Genomic DNA, 25,042 nt, shown 5'->3' on the forward strand with positions numbered 1-25,042 from the left:
CAGGGGTTGTAGCTCAGTGGCAGAGCACTTGCCTCGCTTGCGTGAGGCACTGCCTCAGCACCACATAAAAATAAATAAATTAAATAAAGATATTGTGTCCACCTACAACTGAAAAAATATTTAAAAAAAGATAAGAAGGAATTTTCTTCGAGTGAATCAAGGGATGAAATTATGTGACTTGAGAGTCATTGCTTCACCTTTCTAAGACAGCTGAAGATTGGTGAGAATCCCTCCTAAGACTCTTAATAACTATCCAGGCTCATCATGGAGACAGAAAAAAGTAGAATCCAGGGGTGTGGCAAGGGGAGGGGAGGTGGAAAAGGGAAAGGCAAGCCTGGGGAAGCATTGTCAGGCAGTTGTGAAACCTTCCTCACTGGCCTTCCCAGGGGCAGTGAGAGAGGACCAACTGCTAGTCATTACTGGTAAGAGAGAAAGCAGGGCCCTAGCAAGTTTCCACCTAGGAAGCCATCAGGGAGATACTGTCTCCCACTTCCATGACTTTTGCTCTGGAGAAAGACTTTTTCTTTCTTGTCCCATTCTTGCCTGCAAAGAGTAGGAGGAGGTAGCGTTAGACTGAATCAAAATAAAACCCAGATGACTCAAATAGAATCTGGCTAGCAGAAAAATTGATTAGACACATGTGACAATGCAGGATCCAGTGCCACCTTCACCCCCCTCCTCAAGTTCCAGACCTTAGGAAATTAGGGTCACTGAAGAACAATCCTGGGCCTCCAAGTACAGTTGTAGGTCTCCCAGCTGACCAGAGGCAGGAAGATTGCAAGTTTGAGACCAGCCTCAGTTAGGACAGCAGGGGAGGACTCATTCCTTCACCAACTCCCCAAATTCTTTTACAGGTTATACAAGGCCTCTAATTGAATTAGGAGGGTTTGGTTGGAAATAGGGTTTGTTGTGTTTTGTTTACAGCTCTCTATATGCTTTCTCCACAGTTATGTTTATGTCTATCTCCCCAAATTTTTATTTTTGTTTTGCAGTGCTAGGGATGGAACCCAGAAGCTTGCACATGCTCAGCAAACGCTCTACCACTGAACTACATCCTCAGCCCCTGAATCCCCCCAAAATTATATTGGGGCTGGGGATATAGCTCAGTGGTAGCACTTGCTGAGCATGTGCAAGGCCCTGAGTTCCATCCCCAACACTACAAAAAATTATATTGAATTGTTGACCACTTCCTATGTATTATCCACTAGAACAATCGCTCCATAAGAAAGAAATTTTGTTTAGTTTGCTGCTGTACCCTCAATCTCTTGAACAGGGTCTGGTATATAAATAGTTGTTGATTAATTGATTAATTATGTAGCATTGAAGGCCCTGTGCTAAGAACTTTATGCATTATCTATAATTTGGATTCTTGTTTCACAGATGAGGAGACTATAGTTCAGAAAAATTGAAGAATTTTGATTTGGGAGGCTGAGGCAGGAGAATTCCAAGTTTGAGACCAGCCTCAGCAACTTAGCAAAGCTTAAGCAAAAGTAAAAAATAAAGAAAGAGCTGGGGATTAGGTCAGTGGTAAAGCACCCCTGGGTTCAATCTCCAGTACCAAAATAATAATAATAATAAAGTTGAAGAATTTGCCCAAAGTCACACTCAAAAAGACTAAAATATTGCAAAGGACAGTGCTCAGAAAAGAGGAAGCCTTGCTCATTGCTATGGAGAGCTTATTGACACAATTCTCTCTTAGGATGGTGACAGGCTGCCCCTCTGCATCTAGAACTCAGGCTGCTGCCAAAACTGAGATGTACTTTCCTTTCAGACAAAGGTCTGTTTCACAGAGGACAGCTCAGCTGGGGAACCTGTGGTCAAAGAGCACCTGGTAGAAGGACCAGCTTGGGCTTTGTGGGCCTCCTGCCTGTGCTTCGCTTTGCAAGATCAGTGAGGGAATGGGGTAATTCAGATGTGGAGCTTACTCAGCAGCCTAGTGGTTGCACCAGCCCTGGTTCTCAAAAGCTTCCAGCTCAGAGGAAAAATGGAACAGAAGTGCAGGGAGATGTTTTAGTTCAAACTCCAATTAGGAGGAAAGTTGAGTTTAGGTTAAGAATCACACACACACACAGCCCATTGAGTTAAAAGGCTCAGGATGGGTCTTATAGAACACAAAATGGCTTGGCTATTGATTTCCAAAATGTTTTGTTCAGGGTTTGCTCTGATCAATAGCTAAGCTCACATTCAACATTGGCACACATGGGTTGTGGTACAGGCACAATCTACAGTGTCAGCACTGCTTGTTAGCTTGCATGACTTTGGGCAGGACTTTTAGCCCATTTGCTTCCATTTCTTCATCTATAAAAATGGGACTAAAAGGGTACCTTTATAATAATATAAATGACGAATAAATTTATACTCTGTGAGATACTAATTACTGACTAATCTTGTCCCCATTCCTCCCATTAACCCAAAGCTAAGAGGCTAGCTGGAAGTCATCTAGCAAATGAGGGAAGAGCTAGAAACCCCACTTCTAAGGCCTGGCCATTCCTAGTTCTGGATGCTCTGCCCTTCAAACACTGAGGCCATCAAAACTCCCTGAGCTGTACTGACATGTCATTAGTTCAACAAATATTTATTGAAGGTCTGCTGTATGTCAGACACTGCTCTAAGCTGAGCATACAATTGTAAATAAAAGACAGACAAGGTCACTGCATTCGGGAGCCTACATTTTTTGCACAGTGCTGATGCTGGGGACTGAACCCAATGCTTACACATGCTAGGCTGTACCAGTGAGATATGCCCCCAGCACAGGAACCCACATTATAGTGGGAGAAACCAACAACAAATAAGTTAGTGTATGGGGCTAAAGGTGTAGCTTGGTGTTAGAGCACTTGCCTAACCTATGAGGCCCTGGGTTCAAACCTCAGTATCATGGGAAAAAAAAAAGGTTTAAGATATAGATTTATTTACCCATTTATTTTTTTGGTACTGGTGATGCTTTGCCATTGAGGCATCCCCAGCTCTTCTTACAAAAAAATTTTTTTGAGGCAGGGTCTCCCTACATTGCTTAGGGTCTAAGTTGCTGAGACCCCTACGTCAGCCTCCCATCACTGGGATTACACGTCCATGCCACTGCACCTGGCTTAAGATATGCTTTTATACAGTGCAAAGGAAGTGGGTGGCACATCCCAAGTGTACGGAACACGGACCTTTATGTTGTATTGCTAAGGTGCAGTTGTGCAGGGCGAAGAAGTGAGATGCTGGATGCTGTCTTCTGACTTACCTGGGTATTCCTGGCTCGCCTGAACTTGATCTTACATCAATCTTTCTACCCCTTCTTCCTCATCACTAAAACAATAATGGCCATTAAAGTTGTTATGAGTATTAATAATATAACTTTTTCAGTGTATTGTATTGTATTCAGGTAGATTAAGCTGGCCCTGGAAGGAAATGTAACATTGTACTGTTTTCTGGAATTGGGCGGAGAAATATTAGGACTTGTTTCTCATGTAACTTTTTAATTTCCATTTTTATCTTAAAATTATATAACGTGGGTTCAGGTGTATATAAACACATGGGGAAGTACGTGTGATCAAAATTTCTGATGGGGGCTGTGGTTTGCTCACTGGTAGAGAACTTGCCTAGCACGTGCGAGGCACTGGCTTTGATCCTCAGCACCACATAAAAATTAATAAATAAAATAAAGGTATAAAAAAAGAAAAAAAAATCTTATGGGTTTGCAGTAAGAAAGGGTTAAAGGTAGGCCAATTAAACTCAGCCTTCATTTTACTTGCCCACCATGAACTAAGGTGTCAGTTAACTTGGTGCCACTATGCTAATCAATAGTAGAGTGAAAGAAAGAACCCAGTTTAATCCCAAATTACAGTTCTTTCAGTTTCTGGGGAAAAAAGGGAAGGGGAAACTAAATGCATGTTGCAAGATAGGTAGCAACTTTTAGATGGGCCGTATCAAGTTCTCAGCCTGAAAAACATGCATGAGATAAGGACATCTCTGTACTGCTTCAAAGTCACTCACTCTCCAAGAAGGAAACCTATTTGGTGCCATCTCCTTTCCTCATTCACGGTGAAGTGTTTCTATTTCACATCACACTGCAGTTTTCTGTTTGTTTTTGCAGTGCTGGGGGTTGAATGTGCTAGGCAAAGGCAAGTATTTTGCTACTGAGCACCACCCCAGCCCTTTGTGTCCTTCCACTCTCAAGTGCACACACACATACACTCACACACACTCCCTATCACCACACTCTGGCTCCTTTCAAATCACTCACTTTACCTCTATAGAGGCGACACAATCTGTAACAAAAAACTGAAGCAGCAAAATGTTGAAAATAAAAATAAAGCGGACTTTATTTAGAAGATAAAGGTGGTGGTATCAGTTTTGGTTAATAAAGTTGGGCTCAAGTGTTTTAACAGGTCTTTAATGCCATCACACAGACTGGCATGCCAAGGGCATTCTGAATGCCAATTACAGATTGAAGTTGTTTCAAAAACCAAGATGCTATCAAAAGCTGATGGAGTTTGGATTTCTCTTAAAGTCAGACTAACACACTTCTTAAATAGTAAGAGTAAATAGTTGCTTGGTTCTGAAAGTTTAAAACACTACACTGAGCAATTCCCCTCCCTTTCTCCACAAGTCCCTAGGGCAATATTACAGTTGCCTCTGACAGCTAAAATTTCCACATTTCAAGAGGGGGGCTGAGGGAAACAGGGAAAAATGAAAAGCAAAATTAAATGTAATTGGTATAGGCAGCTGCCACTTGTGGCAAACCAAAGTCTAGTCCGATGCCCATTTTCTTCACATTTGCACTGACATCTTCCCAAGCAGACGGTAACTACATTCTTAAAGGAATGTGCCAAGACTAGGGTGGGGGAAGGCCCAGACAATGATTGGACAGAATGCATTTGCATCCAGTTGCCTTAGGTGGTACAACTGATTAAGGAAAATACCCAGACTATGGAAAATCCACTTGCCAAAGGTATCTAGGAAAGAGGAGGATTAAATACATAACCAGTGCAGAATAACTACAAGGCACCAAGACCACAATCCAACCAGCCCATTTCCTCCTCTCCATCACTGAATGGATCTGGGAGAAAGCATTAATAACAGCACTTATCAACTGGTTCCCTGGAACAAAACATGACAAAACACACGGAAGGTTTTGTTTTTATTATGGTTCTTGGTGTACTTTATTCTCCTGCTGTCTAGCTAAGCAACCCACACAGGACAGAAATGGGTAGCACTGAGGAATGATCAGATTATTTTTTCTTTCTTTCCCCAATATTCCTGCCCCTCCCTAAGCCCTGACCCAACCCTACCTAATATCAGGAATGGTTAGTATATCATTCTCCCTCACTCAAGAAACAACTAAAATGGAAACAAGGCATTAAGAGGACCAGGCCCTCTTCTCAATAGGCTTAGGAGCTGGTGTGAGTTCTCTATTCACAATGGAGCGTCTCTCCTTCAAACACCTGGATTTTTTTTTTTTTGTACACTGGTTCATAGATCGGCACTTGACTTTGAACCTGGCACCAAAAGGCACAATATTTGATACCCTGTACAAGAGCTATTAGAGATGCTGCCATACGGATGGGCAAAACCGAGCCAATCCCACTTTGAATGGAAGGCTGGATCAGGGAAGGGAAGATGCAAAGGAAGAGATGGGAAAAAACATAAGCCCATGCTTTCTACAGGATGAAAATGAAAGTGGGTCTTGCCTTTTAATCCTCAAACTACTAGGAAGCAATTTAAAAACCTTCCTTTTTTTTTTTGAAAGCCGCATACTCAAATGCCAACAAAAACTCCCTAGTATCTGCAAAAACCAAAAGCTCACCAACATCCCTTCTTATTGCTGAAAGTCTAAAATTCAGGATGCCCTGATCCCTTGTAAAAGGGAAAATGATTCTGGTTTATGGTAATCACAGCACATTACACTTGAAAAACAAAAAACTAAAATGTGTGAACAGGGGAGTGTTTGACACCATTTTATTAATCTTCAAACTTCAGTGGAAAAATATAACCATTTTCAAGTGCCACTTTCATCATGAGTTCTGCTGTGTGTGTGTCTACACATACATATAGACACACACACTTTTGTTTTGTTGGTTAGTTGGTTTTGAAGTGCAGCAAGAGACCAATACCGCATTGGAGTCAATCAAATAAAAGAGAACAGAAGGCCAAGCAGTTTCCAAATGGTTATTTTATCAGATTGTTTAAACATTAAATTTATCCTCATTTGCAATCCAAAATAGTTACCTGAAGTCTGCTGTTGTGTATGTTTGTATGTGTGTGCGCACATGTGTGTTTACTTTTATTGGTTATTTGTCTTCTAAACTCTTTGGCACAATTCTCTGGGGGCGTTCAGACTGCCACGATACAAGTCAGGAGAGAGCTTTTCTTTTGTGCTGCCAATTTCAAGCATTTAAATTTTGGTTTGGGTTGTGGCTTTTTTGTCTTTTAAGTCTGCATTCTTTATTTGTAACAATTTGTATTTTTATTTTTCTATATCCTCTAACTTCAGAGTTTTATTTTTCTCCCCCCTCCCCCCCCCCACTTCTACATTCACAGTTGAACCATATTATTAGGAAAGGCGCCTTGATGAAAAGATCAGGATAGGAGCTCTGACCATTCGTCAGTGTTTTCCCTAAAATAATTAAAAAAAAAAAAAAAAAAACCAACAAAACAAAACCTAAAGAGCGTCTTTCCTTTTTTTTTTCCTCTTTGTTTTTTTACATGTCTTGTGCTGCATCAGTAGACAGAACTTCGGTTAGTTTTATGAAATGCAACATCTAACCCCTTGTTTTCTGGGAAAAAGAAACTGCAATGACTTGAAGTTGAGAATGTGGATACCGCCTCACTCACACACACTCATTCTCAGACTGTAAAAATCCCTCACCCTCCTTCTAGCCTGCACGTGTAAAATACCGTGTGGCAAAGGTACAGCGAAGGTGGGCTTGAGACCCAGGCTCCATCTTTCTCCTCAGTAGCAAAGGCCAGGCTGCCTTTTACAACAAAGCACCACAGCTGAACCCAGTCCCTCTTCCTCTCCCAAACCAGTCATTCCACTCGGCACTGCCAAAAGACCGAAAAGCTAGTTCTAGCCTCCCCTGGGAAGAGACAGCTTTTTTGTAAGCAAGTAAATCCGTCGTTTCTCTCTTTTCCAAGATGGCTGATGTTATGGTTTTCTACGAAGTCAGTGCTTACTTAGCTCACTAACAGCGCTGCTGTTGGCGGCTGCGGCTGCTGCTGTGGCAGGATTTTCAATGTGGTGTGTTTTCAAGCCTCACTCACTCATCCTCTCATTCCCAAACATTCAGCATCCGTGCACACTCCTCACTTCCGGGTTTTTCAAAAGATTGGAGATTTCCAGTGGGGGTCTCAGGTTATCATCCCAATGGTAACAGATCTAAAAACAGATGGAAGGAAAAGATCAATCCTAGGATCACATATGCTCAATAAAACCTAAATACCTCCAATTCCTACAACCAAGTGCTCATAGGCTGAATGGATTTGTCAACTTCAAGAATGAATAATTTTCCTTCTCTTCCTATGTGCCACCTACCTGCTCTCATGAGCATATCCATCAGGGGTAGATGGGAAAATAAAATTAAAAACTAAAAATAGCCCTCCCCCCCTTTTTTACTAATTACTAAGTTGCAGAAAGCAAACAAACAAACCTATGTTCCAAAGCAGGGGTCTCAAAGGATATCTTCTATGGAGTTTGGCAATGTCTTAAAATACTTGTCTAGCAGACACAAGGCCCTGGGTCTGATCCGCAGCATTGCGGGCGAGAGGGAATGGGGAAGGGTGTAGAAAAGAGAATTATGGGAGAATGCCTCTATCAATAGTTTTATTAGGGTCCAAATGTTTTGGGAATTTTTTGTTGTAAAAGTTCTGTTCTAACCAGGTGTTGTGGCATATGCCTATAATCCCAGAGACTCAGGAGTCTGAGACAGGAGGAAGGCACATTTAAGGCTAACCTCAGCAAATTATTGAGGTTTTTAGTGAGAACCTGTCTCAAAAACAAAAAGGGACTATGGATGAAGCTCAGTGGTGAAGTGTCTCTGGATTAAATTTCCAGAGCCCCCAAAACAAAACCACAAAAAAGTTCTGTTGGCAGGCAGGGCAGTGCATGCCTGTAATTCCAGTGACTCACAAGGTTACGGTAGAAAGATGGCAAGTTCAAAGCCAGCCTCAGCAACTTAGTGAGACCCTGTCTCAAACTAAAAAATAAAAAGGGCAGGGAATATAACTCAGTGATAAAATGCCCCTGGGTCCTATTCTCCAGCACCATAATCAATCAAATATCTGGCTCAAGAGAAATGAGACTGCCTGACTTTTCCCTTAGTACAAGAATGAGGAACAAAGGTCTCGCCCGGAAGCACCTATAAGGGAAAGAGTACCAATAAGATACCAGCACCTGCCACAATAGCCTAAATGTACCTCCTCCTAAGAAACTTGAAGAAAGAAAAGTGGTGACCCAATCTTACCAAGCTTGGTTCTTCAGTTTTCTCAGTTCTTTTGTGGCCCATGTAGCAAGGGTTTTTGCTTTGTTAGTCTTCGATCTCCGTCCTTCAGTTAACAGTTCATGGATCATTGGCCTAGCTTCTACTAATTTCAGTACATCTTTCCCAAATGCTGTACATAAGTCCCTGCGTAGAATAAAACCACTTGTGAATGAACTCCAGGAACCATGTTTTGAACCTGTCAAAACACTGCTGAGTTAAATACGTAGTTCTTAGCATTCATCTACTTTTTAAAGCTAGAAGAGCTTTTAGATATAAATTAGGATAATTTGTCCAAGATTAAACAGCTAAATTCACTGTAAAAACCAGAACTAGAATCCAGATCTTTGGGCTTAAGACCAATGCTCTCTTAACAATGCATCAGAAACCCTCAAAGGATGTTAAACAGAGGTATTGACCAATACCAGAGTTTAGCGGGAAGAAATTACAGAGCTCTAGAGGGTCTGAAATGGATTATCACTTATGAATACCCAAGAGAGACACTATGAGCTTACTATCTCCTTGATGGTAGAGTATTGGTTCTGGGTTCAATCCCCAACATCACAACAAACTAACTCCTGAATCTCCTCTGAGAAGTGGATTATTACCATCTATTAGTCTCTCAAGATTCATTCCTACACGTTTCTCATTTTGCGTGAGAATACTTAGCTACTGGAAGCAGGTATAACTCACCCTATCAGTCCAGCAGCACAGGCTACTACTCCATCTGTATGATCCTCATCCCCAGCAATGTGGTCAATGAAAGACAGAATAAATTCTACTCTGGGTTGTACCAGCATCACATCCGCTATAAAAGAAAAGAGAAGGTCTGATGAAGTTGCCTTGAATTTGGCAGGACCACACCTTTTCCAAAGTTTCCAGCTATTCTACCTATATCAGGTTTGAGCTGGATAACCAGCTGCAGAGTAGTACCAAATTATTCTTCCTAAATGAGGATGTAATTTTTCAAATCAACAGATGAAACAAATAATAATAATCAGATACAATGTACAAGGAACAAATGGAACTTTTTCTTCTGAACCTTGAATGTCAAAACAGGTAAAGTACAAATATCTCCCCCAATAGTAATATGGGGGTAGTCATGTATCAACCATTCATGGTTGGTCAGAAAGCAACCAGCAGAGATAGCTCATCTGGCTGTGCAATCTGGTGGGTGGACTTAAGGAGCTGGGTTGTATACTCAACGGTGTACGTTCTCCTGATCTCCCTTTAAGCCCTGGACGATTCCAGTATAGGCTTCCAAGCAGCCTTCTCTTAGTTCATTCAGATAATCCACCATGTCGTAGTCGGACTGGAAGAGACAAAGAATAAAAGTTCCATCACAACAATTATATATATTTTTTGTGGTACTGGAGACTGAACCTAGAGATATTCTACCACTAAACTATATCCCTATCCTTTTTTATTTTGAGACAGGGTCTTATTAAGTTGCCCAAGCTGGCCTTGAATTTCAGTCTTCCTGCCTCACCTCTCCAGTCACTGGGATTACGGATGTGTGCCACCACATCCAACCACTGATCACCTTTATGGTATGTTTGTAAATAGTCCTCTCCTCCATTTAGAGCTGGACTTAACGATTAACGGGACAGCTTCAAGCTTACCTTGTCCACTTGGGCTTGGGAGGCCTGCTGAAGAGTATTCAATACAACCTCTAGGTATTTTTTAAATTCTCCACCAATAGCAAGGGCAATATCACCAAACACAGACAGAATCTGCGGCTTCACAGACCTGTGGACATTCTCATTCTGATTAAAAAAAAAAAAAGTCAATTAACTAACATAAAAATTTGATCCAGAGACTCAAGAAGAATCTTTGGACAGACACAAAAGTTAAATGATTATTGCTGGATAAAGAATTTTTTTTTTAACAATATCGTTTAGTTGTCAATGGATCCTTATTTAGTGCTGGGAATCAAACCCAGTGCCTCACATATGCTAGGCAAGCGCTCTACCACTGTGCCACAACCCCAGCCCACAAGAAACTGTTTTTCCTTTATACTTTATTGTTCTTTTTTTCTACAAGTAGAGTACACATTCCTTTAATTAACTTTGTAGATTCTAAAATCATCTGAAAGAAAATAATTCCCTTCTCCCATAAGCTCACAGTGCTATGGGAACTTATAGCTTCCTATCATGGTCTTAATGCTTAAATTTCTTGCCAACTTAGATTTTATTCAGAGTGGTTGTTCATATGTGTAGACACTCACCCCCAAGTTCTCCAGCAGCAGCTGCATTACCTCATCACAGAAAGGTAAGATGTTGGATTGCAGGGCACGGCACAAATCTCCCACTAGGCCCACAGCTGCCAAACAAACCTGAAAAGAATCAAGGAAATAATCTCCCAAAAAGAAAAGGTGGCCTATATGGGTAAGGCAGGACCTAGAATCAAAGACCACCTCCCCCAACAACAGCTGAGATTAGTTAATGGCAAGAAGTAATTAGGAGTATTAGAGATACCATTAATAAAAAAAAAAAAAAGAAAGAAAGAAAGAAAGAAAGGAAGGACATTATTCACTGGAGCTGCTGGTGGTGGTAGAAACAGGTGGTTAAAAAATAAGCAGCTTGGGACCGGGGATATAGCTCAGTTGGCAGAGTGCTTGCCTCACACGCACAAGGACCTGGGTTCAATTCTCAGAACAAACAAACAAACAAAACCACAAGAAGCTTTGCTCTCTCTCTCTCTCTTTTTTTTTTTTGTGGTGCTGGGAATTGAACCTAGGGCCTTGTGCATACAAGACAAGCCCTCTACCAACTGAGCTATATCCCCAGCCCTCCCCCTCTATTTTATTATTTTTTAGTTGTAGTTGGTCACAATACCTTTATTTTATTAATTTTTATGTGGTGCTGAAAATCTAACCCAGGGCCTCAAAGTGCTAGGTGAGCACTCTACCAATGAGCCACAACCCCAGCCCCTAGGTTTGCTTTTTAAGGTACTTATGGGGTAACTTTATAAGCTGCCCTTGTATTCATACTGTACAGCCACAGTCATTCATTGTATAGTCCCTTATTGGGTAGATCCAATATCCTTTTTTTTTTTTTTGGTACTAGGGATTGCACTCAGGGGCAATCAACCACTGAGCCACATCCCCAAACTTATTTTGTGTTTTATGTAGAGACAGGGTCTCACTGAGTTGCTTAGCATCTCGCTTTTGCTGAGGCTGGCTTTGAACTCAAGGTCCTCCTGCCTCGGGCTCCTCCTGAGCCGTTGGGATTACAGACATGTGCCACCATGCCCAGCCCAATATCCCGTTTTAAATAGACTATTTCTAGTTCAAACAATACAAAAAGGAAAACTACTTAGATCATAGGAACCTGATCTTTTCTGTACTTCAATGGCTAACAGGTATGAGAATACGATTATATTTTGAGGGCTGGGGATACAGTTCAATGGTACACAGTATCTGCCTTGCATGTGTGAAGACCTGGGTTTAATTCCCAGTACAACAAAAGCCATAATAAATGAATGAATGAATGAATAAATAGACAGATAGATAAATAGATAAATAAATAAATATTAGGGTTGGGGCTGAGTGGTGGAGCACTTGATCAGCCTCTGTGGGGCACTGGGTTCGATCCTTAGCACTGCATACAAAAATAAATAAGGCAGTGCCATGCTGTCCATTTACAACTAAAAAAAAAATAATAATAATTTTTGAAAATTTGAAAAGCTTATCCTACCTGGTACTCAGCATAATTCTTCAATCCAATACCCAGGAAGGGTTTAAAGGCCTCCATGTACTTGAGGAATTCACCACCCAACACTGAAACAAGATAGATATTAGCAAATGATAGCAACACAGGATATCAGGTGAGCAAAATAACCATCCTAGCTCTCCTAAAATTGTATGCAATCCTCAACAAGTTGGTGGAATGTGTTAGTTACTGTTTCCATCTCACATAAGCCAAGTTCATAACTAATAGGAGGGCTTAATTCTTATGTCCCAGAGACAGTACCAACTTTAATACAGAATGGGATTTTACTTTTGCTAAAACATGAAGTGGCAGGATCTTAAGGAACTTCAAGGTAAATTATGAATTGACTGAGCCAGTAATACTGCTTCTTTCCCCACCTCCCCTCATCTGATTATATGTCCTCTCTAGAGGTCAGCTTCAAACCAGGGTTCCTAGGCAATCCCATCAAGGGCTTAATAAGCCAGAGCCAGGAAAAGCAGCACAGAGCTTCAGATTCAAAACACCACTTCAGGAGCCAAAATTAACTTCCTTGCCCTTCTCAGGTAGTCACATGTTGCCAGACCAGCTGGACACAGGCTCTTTATGCCAGCAGTAGGACTGGTCCTCAGGAGAGTGGTCCTCAAGAAATGGCCTCAGTAATATACTTATAGGTCTAGGTCAACCCTGAAGAAGCATGCCAGATTTCTTAAGTGCTCTTTTATGTGCTTTTAATGGCCCTTCAAAGAATTTTAAGTCAGATATGGCTTGCCCAGAGCAATTTTGCAGTCAGACATGTAACAATCAGAAAAATCAATTAATTCCTAAAACTCACTCAATGTTTCATTATATCCCACACCTGAGTCCAAAGCATTAAAACTGGAACCAGGAGGTATCACATGACAGTAATGAAACTAGAAACTTTTACTTCCTCTACCCTTGATAGGAGTCAATAAAGCAAGTGGACTTTCAAGGCAAGAAGTAATCTATTGAGTTGAGATAGGTATAGTTTCCTCTGAAAAAGGTTACCAATCTTGACTCCCTGTTGCAAACTGGCTCCCCATTGACTTCAAGAAGATTGCCAAGGCAATTATATAATTTATACTTAGGTTCAATCTATGAACTGAGTCACTCAGTCCACAGTAAAAGAACTATGTCTTTTTTTTTTTTTAGCAAAATTTCAGAGATATTAAAACTTCTGCTTTCTGAAGTCATTCCCCAACTGATTAGTGCTCACTTACCTTCCACCAGTGTGCTAACTGCCATGAGGGCATCCTCCTGGACTCCCCCAGAGCCAGCTGTGCTTTGGAACATCCTTAACAGGGAGGCCATGACCACATCAGATATCTGCAAAGCATCTTGATGTTGCACTTTCCGGAGAACATTCTGTGAACAAATGAGAATTCAGGACCTATTAATAATTCCAAACCTTTCTATCAGAACATTATATCTTTTCTTTTTTAAATCAGTTAAGACCCCCTCTCAAGTTTTAGAAAGGCCAATTTTTTTTTCTTTGCTCAAGAACTTTGACACTGCAGAGGCTGGGGATGTGGCTCAAGCAGTAGCACGCTCGCCTGGCATGCGTGCGGCCCGGGTTCGATCCTCAGCACCACATACAAACAAAGATGTTGTGTCTGCTGAAAACTAAAAAAATAAATAAACAAATTTAAAAAAAGATTACAGATCAGGGCTGAGAATATAGCTGTCAGTAGAGTGCTTATTTAAAAAAAAAAAGAACTTTGACACTGCAAAGCATCTGCAATGCTACATTCATTTTAATAACTCTTCTGTTTTTCAGTTCACAAAAAACATGATAGACCCTCCATGGGGCAAAAGTAAACTCTGTGCTTCATTTACGCTGGCCCGACAAACCCCTATCAGTAGTCTCCCTATTCTAGTCTTACTGGAACGACAGTTAAAATAAAAAGGGGTGGGGATATGGTTAGTGGTTAATCACCCCTGGGGTGAACCCCAGTACCAATAATCAATTAATTAATTTAAAAAATCATGTTGCTTTAGAAGTTCCTACTTACAAAACAAAAAGCAATGCTTCCTGTATTCCAACAGACTTGTAAGTGATCAAAAGTACACAGTCCTGATAAACATTTTCCAATTTCATACATTACACAGCAATCAAATCTGTCTCCTTATTCTTTTGTTTGCTTCAACTCATGTCACTGAATCTTTCCTGTATTTTGTCTGATGAGAAATGAAAATCTCTCAACAGTCATCTATTAAAAAGTTAAAGTCTGGGACAAAAAAGGAGTTCACAGGTAAGATGACCTAATTAATGTAATTAATACTAAAATTCAATACTACAAATAAGTTCCAGGGCTTTTTTAAAAGAAAGGAATAGCTTCCCAGCTACTGCATTGAGATGAGAGCAACATTTTATTTTAGCTTTCAGCCTCTCCTTAAAAAAAGATTCTACTGTGAATACAAGGCACTATATATGGTGTAACAATGATAAAACTTTTAATAGCAAGTGTATCAAAAGATGATGGTAGAAACGCCATACTTTTTTTTGTTGTTGTTCCAGGGACCAAACCCAGGGCTTCACACATACTTGGCAAGTACTCAACCACTGAATTAAAACCCCAACCCACTTTTTTTTTTTTTGGTACCAGGGATTCAATCCAGGGGCACTTAACCACTGAATCACACCTCTAGCCCCCTTAAAATTACTTTTTAATTTTGAGACAAGGTCTTGCTAAGTTGCTGAGGCTATCTTCAAACTTGCGATCCTCCTGCTACAGGCTTCCTGAAACACTGGATTACAGGTATGGGCTATAGCACCTCATCCTACCCCCTTTTCTAAAAAAGAAGAACCACAGCTGGAAACTGAATCTGACTGAGCTAGTCTTGTTGGAAACCAAGATCAAAAGCTGCCAACACAAATTAGCTATTCAGCTGGAAGGGACCAATACATACTGAGGTGTTTCCTTCTCAAAAGACAAACTGGATCTTTCTTGACAGAAAGGAAAGGAAGGTAGGAAATCACTCTTCCGAAGAGTCATATACCAAACTGAGAAAAGCACTGTCTACACCATTTCAGAGCTGTGAGAGTATAAGAACTCATGAGACAGACTTTCTTCCCTGAAGCTATTAAGAAGTGGTTAAGGGGTTGGAAATGGAAATGTGGCTCAGTGGTAGAGTGCTTGACTCTCATGAGTGAGGCCTGGGTTTCTTTCTTTTTTAAAAAAAAAATTTTGAGAGAAAGAGAGAGAATTTTAATATTTATTTTTTTTAGTTTTCGGCGGACACAACATCTTTGTATGTGGTGCTGAGGATCGAACCCAGGCCGCACGCATGCCAGACAAGCGCGCTACCGCTTGAGCCACATCCCCAGCCCGAGGCCTGCGTTTCATTAAGGTGAGGAGGTTGAAGCAGGAAGATCACAAGCTAAAGGACAGCCTCAGCAATTTAGCAAGACCATAAGATCCTGTCTCAAAACTGAAGAGTGGGGGGGACACACTTTTTATATAATTATAATGAACTAATTAAAATAGTAATAGAAGGAAAATTAGCAAAGTTCTCAAGCAGATCAGGGGAAGGGAGGAAAGAGACTGACCAAATTGTTATATGGCATTAGCCAGGTGTGGTGGCACACGCCTATAATCCCAGAGGCTCAGGAAGCTGAGGCAGGAGGATCATGAAAAAGCCAGCCTCAGCAAAAGCAAGGCGCTAAGCAACTCAGTGAGACCCTGTCTCTAAATAAAATACAAAATAGGGCTGGGGTTGTGGCTCAGTGGTTGAGTGCCCCCCTGCCGCCCAGTTCAATCCCCGGTACCAAAAAAATCAACCAACCAAACAAAAAACCAAAACCCCAAAAACAAATATGGTATAATGAATTCCACTATTATTTGTAACTATAGTGTATGAATTAAAAAAAAATAATTAAAAAAAAAAGGTGATAAAGCACCATCATACCTGAAGAGTTGCACAGAGTAAAGACTGAAGGTCATTAAACTGGATTCTATCAGACGTGCTCTGGATATGTGACTATAAGGAAAAGAAGAAATCGTGTTCTAAGTGAAAACCTTCCATCATTAAATAACACATAAAATAAATTTACATATTTTATTTAATCATCTTTATTTGCTGTTTTATATATATTTTATTTACAGGAAAAAACAATTTTACTGTAGAAAACTAAGTAAAAACAAGAAATATAATACAAATGCAAGTGAACTGTGACAAGCAATGAAAATGTTAAGTTCCATTTTGGATGGGGGCACTGGTGCTGGGGACTAAACTAAGGGCCTCCTCAAGACTGCAATATTGGTTTTTTTGGTTGTTGTCATCTAAGCCTTGTATCTTTCTTAAACCTTATATACTTGACTTGAACAACAAAAAGAAATAACAGCAGCTATATTTGTCAAAAGTACTATCCCCTTCACCCCATAGCTGAGGGTACTCCAGTCTTACCTCCATCTGAAGCACCTGCTGTAGTCGTTCCATGATGACCAAAGTAGTTTTTTGAACAGCAGGGTAACAATCCTTGGCACTGTTTTTTACAATTTCCATTAAAGATTCATATGCAGAACTCCTCAGGTTGTTCTGGTGTCCATCAGGTCTGTAAGGAACATATGGCAAAAATCTTAAAGCCTCAACTGTGGAAAAAGGACAGAGAAGTTTTGGAATGTCTCTCCAAAAATAGAAAACCAGAAACTGGTACAACTGTAGACCTTATCTGAGTTTGGCAATATAATACCTAGAAATCAGAACTTAAAAAGAATCCATGTGGATAATTAAAGAGGTTGCCTGAATAGATGAGGAGATACACCAATTTTTTTTCATACAATCTTAACAGGGAAGTAAGGATTAAACATGGAAGTTTATGCCCAGTCCCTACCTAATCATTTACTTTGCTCATGGCTTTAGGTATAACACACAAAACACAAGTTTGGGGTCCCCAAATTTTTTTTTAGGGTAACAAGAGATTGAACCCAGGGGCACTTAAGTCACATCCCCAGCTCTTTTCAATTTATTTTTATTCAGATACAGGGTCTTGCTAAGTTGCTAAAGCTGGTTTAGGACCCGAGATTCTCATCCCCTGATCACCCAAGTCATTGCAAATACCAACTCCAAACTTAAGCTCATTTATATATCAACTGTATAAATACTAATGCTAAATTTTATCCGATATCATAAAATTAACAGTTACTGAGTTGGTATAAATCTTCTGATTTACAGTGTCACCATTTCTCCTATACCATTACCAAATACTCCACCATCAACTGTCAATACTGCAAAACGATGAGGCTTCAGGCTGAGGTTGTGGCTTAGTGGTAGCACGCTTGCCTAGATGCATGAGGCACTGGGTTCAATTCTCAGTACCACATACAAATAAATAAAGTCCTTCAACAACTAAAAAATATTAAAAACAAAAAGCAAAAAAATGATGGGGCTTCTTAACAATCCTAAGTAGCATAGTTTACGTTTGTCATTCCCTTTTATTTAAATAAATAATGCAATCTACAATAGGATTCTTGTAACTCCCCTAGGGCAGGTAAAATCCAGTCCAATCCCTCTACATTACTATCCTCCAGAGGACAACAGGAGCTGCATGAATAAAACAAATAACAACAAAACACTTCTTTTCTTTTTTTTTTTTTAAAGACACAGTCATGCTATGTTGCCAGGCTGTCCCCCAACTGCTGGGCTCAAGCTATCCTCCTGTCTCAGCCTCCTAAGTACCTGGGGCTACAGAAGGGTGCCACCATGTGCAGTGATATCAGCCACTTCTATGGATCATTGGTTACCTGTCTGTGGTTTCCAGGAGTTTCTGAACTATGAGCTCAAATGAAGAAGACAGGCAATAAGTGGCTGGTTCTTCTTGATCATCAGCTACATCTGCAGCTTCATAAGCAGCTTCAGCCAGACTGGAAAATGCCTAAAAAGCAGACAGATTAAATATTAGTACTGAGGGAAGTGTCTCCTAGGATTACCTCATGTTTCCTTAAGATACCATGAGCAGTGTTCTCCAACTGACTTACGAACATATCAATGCTAATAAAACTCAAAAAAGACTTTTTCTGTCAAGGTCATCACAATACATTCTACATTTTATAGGTATCTTTAAAACTAAACATTTACTTACTTATATTGTCTACTTGTCCTATCTCATAAATACGTCCAGCTCTTTTTTTTTTTTTTTGGGTACTGGGGACTGAACTCAGGGGCCCTCGACCACTGAGCCACATCCCCAGCTCTATTTTGGATTTTATTTAGGAATAGGGTCTCAATGAGTTGCTTAGCACCTTGCCATTGCTGAGGCTGGCTTTGAACTCACGATCCTCCTGTGCGCCACTGAGATTATAGGCATGAGCTGCTGCACCTGGCTACATCCAACTCGTTTAAGCAGCAAAATATTTTCACCTACCAATACTGTTATTTTTCCATTCACAGAAAGGCTTTTAGCCCACTCCTTCCTTATTTCATCTTCCTCCTCTATACCCCAAAGGCCCCCAATAAATGACATGCACTCTATACTGACTCAGCACTGAGACCACCCACTTTCGGTCCTTTTTGTCCCTTTCTTGGCAATGGTGGCCAACAACTGTCTACCTTAATTGAAATTTATTGTCTGGGAGCAACTCAAGGAAGAAAAGCAAGACCAGAGACAGGAGGAGAGTGAGTTCAAAGCCAGCCCCAGTAATTTAGCGAGGCATTAAGCAACTTAGTGAGACCCCGTCTCTAAACAAAATACAAAATAGGACTAGGGATGTGGTTCAGTGGTTAAGTGCCTAAGTTCAATTCCCCGTACCTGCCCCCCCAAAAAAGAAAAAAAGCAAGTACAGAGTGCCTCTCCAGTCATGATTGCCATGACTGCTCTAAGTGCTTTGAGATCTAGTCACCATGATTCAACAGTTCCCACTGGCTCCTGCTATAGACAACTCTCCCACGTTTTAATTGAAGAAATTAGAAAGGAGACGGTATTCAGAGAAAGCCTTCCAAATGAGGTAGATCCACTTTTCTCTCACACCTCCTATTTTCTTTTTTTAATATTTATTTTTTGTTTGGACACAATATCTTTATTTATTTTTATGCGGTGCTGAGGATCGAACCCAGGGCCTCGCATGTGGTAGGTGAGTATTCTACCGCTGAGCCACAACCCCAGCCCTACATACCTCCTATTTTCTTGACATTGGCTCAGGCAAGCTCACCAGGAAGAAAATCCCTTACCCAGCATACATTTGAAGCCACTCTGGGTTCAGCACTGAGGCCCTCAATCAGACACTGCAGCAAGGGAGCCAAGTAGACATCATTGATGGCAGCTTCAGGAAGCAATTCACAAATTCTGCCCACAGTCCATGCAGTTGTGTCTCGAACAACTACACTGGGGTCTTTCATTAATTCTATTAGGGTGGGCATAGCCTGAAAATACAGTAAAACAAAACAAATTCACACTGACAACTACTCAAAAGGAAATACTGATGGGTGGATTTATTTTTTTTTTTTTTTTTTTTATATTTATTTATTTTTTTAGTTCTCGGTGGACACAACATCTTTGTTTGTATGTGGTGCTGAGGATCGAACCTGGGCCGCACGCATGACAGGCGAGCGCGCTACCGCTTGAGCCACACCCCCAGCCCTGATGGGTGGATTTAAACTCAAAATATCATCAAGATGCTTTTGTGCTCCTGAAACATTTATCAAATAAAAACAGTAGAGTGAAATGTGACAAAATTCTTTCTCCACCAAATTCCAATGTGGAGTTCTAATAAGAGTTTGGTATGCATGTTTCTAAGCACTTTATGCTGACTAATTTAGGATACAGGTATGATGGCAACTAGTATATCTCAAAAGACTTTGAGTTTTGCAAGCTCTAAAGTCAATTATATGAACTGATGATTTATATCAGCAAAACAAACACATTTCCATAGATTATTATTACAAAAGTGTCAATTTTGTCTAAAGGAGGGAATAATCAGTCATTAAAAATTATAGGGCAAGGCTAGGGTTGTGTTGTGGCTCAGTGGTACAGTGCTTGCCTAGCATGTGTGAAGCACTAGGCTTGATCATCAGCACCACATAAATATAAAGTAAATAAATAGTCATGTCCATCTACAACTAAAAACATCTTTATATACACATATATATGTATGGCAGCTGGGAACAGTGGCAGAAAGATTGCTTTAGTCCAGCAATTTGGGGATAGCTTGGGCAACATAGTGAGTCACTACCTTAAAAAAAAAAAAAAACACAGGTGTGGTGGCACATGCCTATAATGCCAGTGTCTTGGGAGGCTGAGATAGGAAGATCACAAATTCAAAGCCAGCCTCAGCAACTTAGTGACAACCTGATCCAAAAGTAAATAAATAAATAATTGGGAAATGTTTATGCTATGATGTTGAAAAATCATACCCTAAACATAGTTATAAGACTGTAAGAGCCCTTTCTTATTATACACAAGTACAATGAAAAAAGCTGTACAGATCAATATTTAGTTAAGAGTAATCCCTAGAAAATGGGACTTTCTTTTTGGTTTTCTCTGCATTCAAAAGTTTCTGGATTTATGACATTTAATTTAACTTAATTTTTATTTTTTCTGGCAGTGCTGGGGACTAAACCCAAGGTATCACACATGCCAGGCAAAGCATTCAACCACTGAGCCACATTCCCGGCTCAATTTACATAATTCTGAAAAGTTAAAAACAAATATTTTACTTTAGTTGTTGGTAGACCTTTATTTATTTATATGTGGTGCTGAGAATCAAACCCAGTGCCTCACACACGCCAGGCAAGTGCACTACCACTGAGCCCCAGCCCCATCCTAATACTTTATTTTTTTTTTAATATTTATTTTTTAGTTGTAGTTGGACACAATACCTTTATTGTATTCATTTACTTCTTATGTGGTGCTCATGATCTAACCCAGGGCCCCACATGTACTGGGTGAGCAATCTACTGCTGAAACACAACCCCAGCCCCCGATACGTTATATTCTTAATGACAGCAAATAACTAAAAACAAAAGCACACTCAAAACAAAAAGTTGAAACAAACAATAAATATTCCACTAATATTTACAAAACTCCCTCAGCTTTACCTGTATAACCAGTGGTTTGAGCTGATTGGGCTCTGGTCCTTCCAAGATACACCCAAAAGCCATCACTGCTGCATCCCGGTATCGCCAATCTGGGTTTTTGATGTGTTCTTTGATGAAGGGGAGGACATGTGGCACAATGTCATCTTCACAGCAGGTGGAAAGAAGCATGAGACACACCCCTGCTGCTTTGCAGGGGTTCCAGTCATCATCATCATCATTTTCATCCTGGTGAAAGATGTGGCACTAGTTGAGTTTGTGTTCAAAGAATTACTTTTATTCAAAAGGTTTTCTGATGACTCCCAAATACCTTTAGAACTTAAGCTTCTTGAAATAAAATATTAAGCCCTGATTTTTAAGTCTCTTCCAGAAATACTCACAATAGCATAGCCTTTATAACAATTGAGAATGACCAAGTTTTAACAACAGGTTAAGTCACAAACATGTAGAGAATATATATAATGACTTTAGTTATCGTTTATTTCCATACAAAAACCAATGGCCAAATGTTTTCTCTGATAAGTGAATGCTGATCCATAATGGGGGTGGGGAGGGAATGTGGGAAAAATGGAGAAACTTTGGATAGGGCAAAGGGGAGGGAGGGGAAGGAGGGAACCATGGGAAAGTAAAAATGGTGGAACGAAATAGACATCATTACCCTAGGTACATGTATGAAGACACGAATGGTGGGTGACTCTACTTTGTGTACAACCAGAGAAATGAAAAATTGTGCTCCATTTTTGTACTATGAATTGAAATCGAAGTGTTGTCATGTATAACAAATTAGGACAAATAAATAAATAAAAATTTTTAAAAAGTAGACTAGGTATATCTATTATGGCGAATCACCACACAATAACTTAACGCATGTTGCCTATGGAGTGTCAGAAAATTATACACATAAAGAATGATTTGTTGGGCTGGGGCTGTAGCTCAGTGGTAGAGCACTTGCCTTGTACCTGTGAGGCACTGGGTCCAATCCTCAGCACCATGTAAAAATAAATAAATATATTGTGCCCATCTACAACTAAGAAAAAAAAAGACTTGTATGCAAGCCAGAAAAATAACAAAAATACACAAAAGCAAAGACACTAAAAGATCAAAAAAATCAACGTAAAACTGAAAGATGAGATGAAAAGGAAACACAGTTCATTTCAAACCAAACATCTCTACTTATCCTTTGAAGACAAAGTTAAAATGTGTATATTCCTAAAAACAAATTATATTACCATGTACAAAGAGATTTCTAGGGCTCAAATTAACTATTTCCACAGAGCACTGCCAATTCTTTGGTAATATTTCACATGCACTGTAAGAACTGAAGTGGCAGAAAAAAAACAAAAACAAAAAAGCACCTGTCCCAAACATCATACCAAGAAAAACTGATGCATAAAGTCAAAACAGAATGGCAGCCGGGTGCAGTGGCACATGCATGTAATCCCAGCGGCTCAGGAGGCTGAGATAGGAGGATCGAGAGTTCAAAGCCAGCCTCAGCATCGTCCAGGCGCTAAGCAACTCAGTGAGACCCTGTCTCTAAATAAAATACAAAATAGGACTAGGGATGTGGCTCAGGGGCTGAGTGCCCCTGAGTTCAATCCCTAATACCCAAAACAAAAAGCAGAATGGCAAGGAAGACACACTTTTTACAAAAAATTTGTATTAGTAAAGTTTCTTTTTATGGGTCAGAATATAACTCTTAAACTAACCTAATTAGCATTTTAAATATATATATATATAGCACGGATTTATGAAGATACCCTAGGTATTAGAATGGCTTAAACCTAGTTCATCTCTCCTCCCAACTTTTGTTTTTGATGCCAACCATTGAGCCTGTGCCATGCACCCACTAGGCAAGTGTTCTACCAGAGTAACACTCCCAGCCCCCAACCTTTACTGCAAATTTTACAGAACACACCTCTTCTATTACTGTGGATAATGCTGTACTCAGTAATATCAAAACAGTGTGTGCTCTCTTCCCAATTAAGACACATGAGATATTCAGACCCGTTTTTTTATAAACAGCTCAAAGCCTAGGAGATCTTACAGATCCAGCTCAGTTCAGCTCAGTTATTCCTGAGTCATCTATAACAGAATATCAAATAGTTGGTGGGCTGCCAAGCTGCTCCATGGAAACTGTTCCACAGCAAACCAACCCACCTTAAATAAGGTTTCACAATTTACCTTGTTAGATTTGGAAGGAGGCTCACCTGTTTAGTTAGCGTCTGTGTGAGGATGGGAACCAGGTATTGTAGTGCTCCCTTGGCATAAAACTTACTGGTGTGCTCAGGAGGCCGTCCTTGTTCTGCTGCCTGAGGAGAAATGTATAGCAGATTCTAAGACAAAATCGAACAAGCTGCAATACTAAAGGGATACAATGAGAGCCGACCCAAGATCAGTGACAAATATATGGGGCCAACAGTAATATTTTCTGTGATCTTTGGAAGTGCTCACTTTTTCATCTACTTGACATGATATTCTTTTGATTATACATAAAATCTATCTTAAAGGACCAAGGCAACTTTAAAAATTACATTCTTTTTCACAAACTCAACTCATTTTAATAACCTTACATCTAGTGTTCTTTGGATTAAGAGATACGTGAAGTTTACATAGGATGACAAAAATAAGGCTGTTGTTTTAGAAGAACAAGATGACAAACAAGGTTGGAAGTAAAGCTTAAATTTGAAGATTCTAAGGGCACAACTACTCTTTTCCTTGTACCTCTCTATCTGATTCCTTCACCAGTTAGTAAACTATCAAATACACATCCTGTGCATGCATTAGGACTTCCAAAAAGGAAATAATTTAGCATCAGGTGTCACTAAAGATAGACTCTAAAGGGTCAAGTTTGTGTATGGGTAAAACTGACTTCTTACTGCCCCCTTGTGTTCATAGTACTAATACCATTATGTACAACAAATCATGTCAGATATCTACAAAAACATAAGTTGCCTCATTATAGATCTGTTTCCTTTGTGAGGAGGTTTGGCTGGGGGGGAGGTGGGGAGACATCCAGAATCTACAAATGGAAATACCTTTCAAGCCCAGTCAGAATAGCACTTCCCCTATGGTGATGTTCTCCCAGGCTCACCTCTGAAGCTTCAATGGCCAAATCCATTTCCTCATCACAGACATTGGACCAGAATTCTATCCCTTGTAGGGCCACCTCATCAATGTCACTTTTCATTGCTTCAATTGTGATCTTAAGAGAAAAAACATGACACCGCAGACCTCAAGTAAGTATTGACTCAAGTTAGACCCTCCTCTTTAACCAGATTCAAGTTTCAAAAACATAATTTATGAAAGCTAGGTCTGAAATAAAGAAACAAGAAATATACTCCTTTTACCAAGACAATAATAGTACAAGTTTTTTTGGCACACCACTGAGCTGCTTATATTTACTCACACATTCAAGGAATTTTCTTGATTTCACAATATTAAGTAAAAAATTACAAAATTACAAAACAGCAACTAAGAATAATGACTCCCTGCAATCAGCTAGAAGCTCATATCACCTAAAAATTGAAATACTTGAGACTGGGCATGGTGGTACACCCCTGCAATCCCAGCAACTTAGGATCTGAGGAAGAAGGATCACAAGTTCAAGGGCAGCCTCAGCAACTTAGTGACACCCTGTCTCAAAATTAAAAAGGGCTGGGGATGGATGTGACTCAGTGGTTAAGCATCCTTGTGTTCAATTTCCAGTACATATACATACACATACACACACACAAAAAAGAAATACTTACTGCAAAAAGAGCAGGGCCCATATACGTCTCCATGTACTGATAATACAAGGACATTATCTTCACCAGATTCTGCAAAGCTGCCACTCGTACC

General features: G+C 40.1%; 1 protein-coding gene across 1 annotated transcript in view; it reads right to left on the reverse strand.

The window, feature by feature from the left end:
• Nucleotides 1-5,926: 5,926 nt before the first annotated feature.
• Nucleotides 5,927-25,042, reverse strand: part of Kpnb1 (karyopherin subunit beta 1) — a 30,182-nt gene continuing 11,066 nt past the window's right edge. The window contains exons 7-22 of the mRNA XM_046420329.2: nt 24,952-25,041; nt 24,294-24,404; nt 23,410-23,511; nt 21,206-21,430; nt 19,340-19,531; nt 17,917-18,047; nt 16,580-16,727; nt 16,082-16,153; nt 13,393-13,537; nt 12,161-12,243; nt 10,690-10,797; nt 10,085-10,228; nt 9,669-9,774; nt 9,156-9,270; nt 8,448-8,609; nt 5,927-7,363 (exon numbers count right to left, since the gene is read on the reverse strand). Of these exons, the coding sequence (XP_046276285.1) occupies nt 7,363; nt 8,448-8,609; nt 9,156-9,270; nt 9,669-9,774; nt 10,085-10,228; nt 10,690-10,797; nt 12,161-12,243; nt 13,393-13,537; nt 16,082-16,153; nt 16,580-16,727; nt 17,917-18,047; nt 19,340-19,531; nt 21,206-21,430; nt 23,410-23,511; nt 24,294-24,404; nt 24,952-25,041 (1,935 nt within the window). The 3' untranslated portion in view covers nt 5,927-7,362. The remainder of the gene's footprint in view (nt 7,364-8,447; nt 8,610-9,155; nt 9,271-9,668; nt 9,775-10,084; nt 10,229-10,689; nt 10,798-12,160; nt 12,244-13,392; nt 13,538-16,081; nt 16,154-16,579; nt 16,728-17,916; nt 18,048-19,339; nt 19,532-21,205; nt 21,431-23,409; nt 23,512-24,293; nt 24,405-24,951; nt 25,042) is intronic.

The sequence above is a fragment of the Marmota monax genome, unplaced genomic scaffold, assembly GCF_021218885.2.
Source record: "Marmota monax isolate L192 unplaced genomic scaffold, Marmota_monax_Labrador192_F-V1.1 WCK01_AAM20220418_F8-fsc00064, whole genome shotgun sequence".
In the NCBI taxonomy this organism is placed as follows: domain Eukaryota; kingdom Metazoa; phylum Chordata; class Mammalia; order Rodentia; family Sciuridae; genus Marmota; species Marmota monax.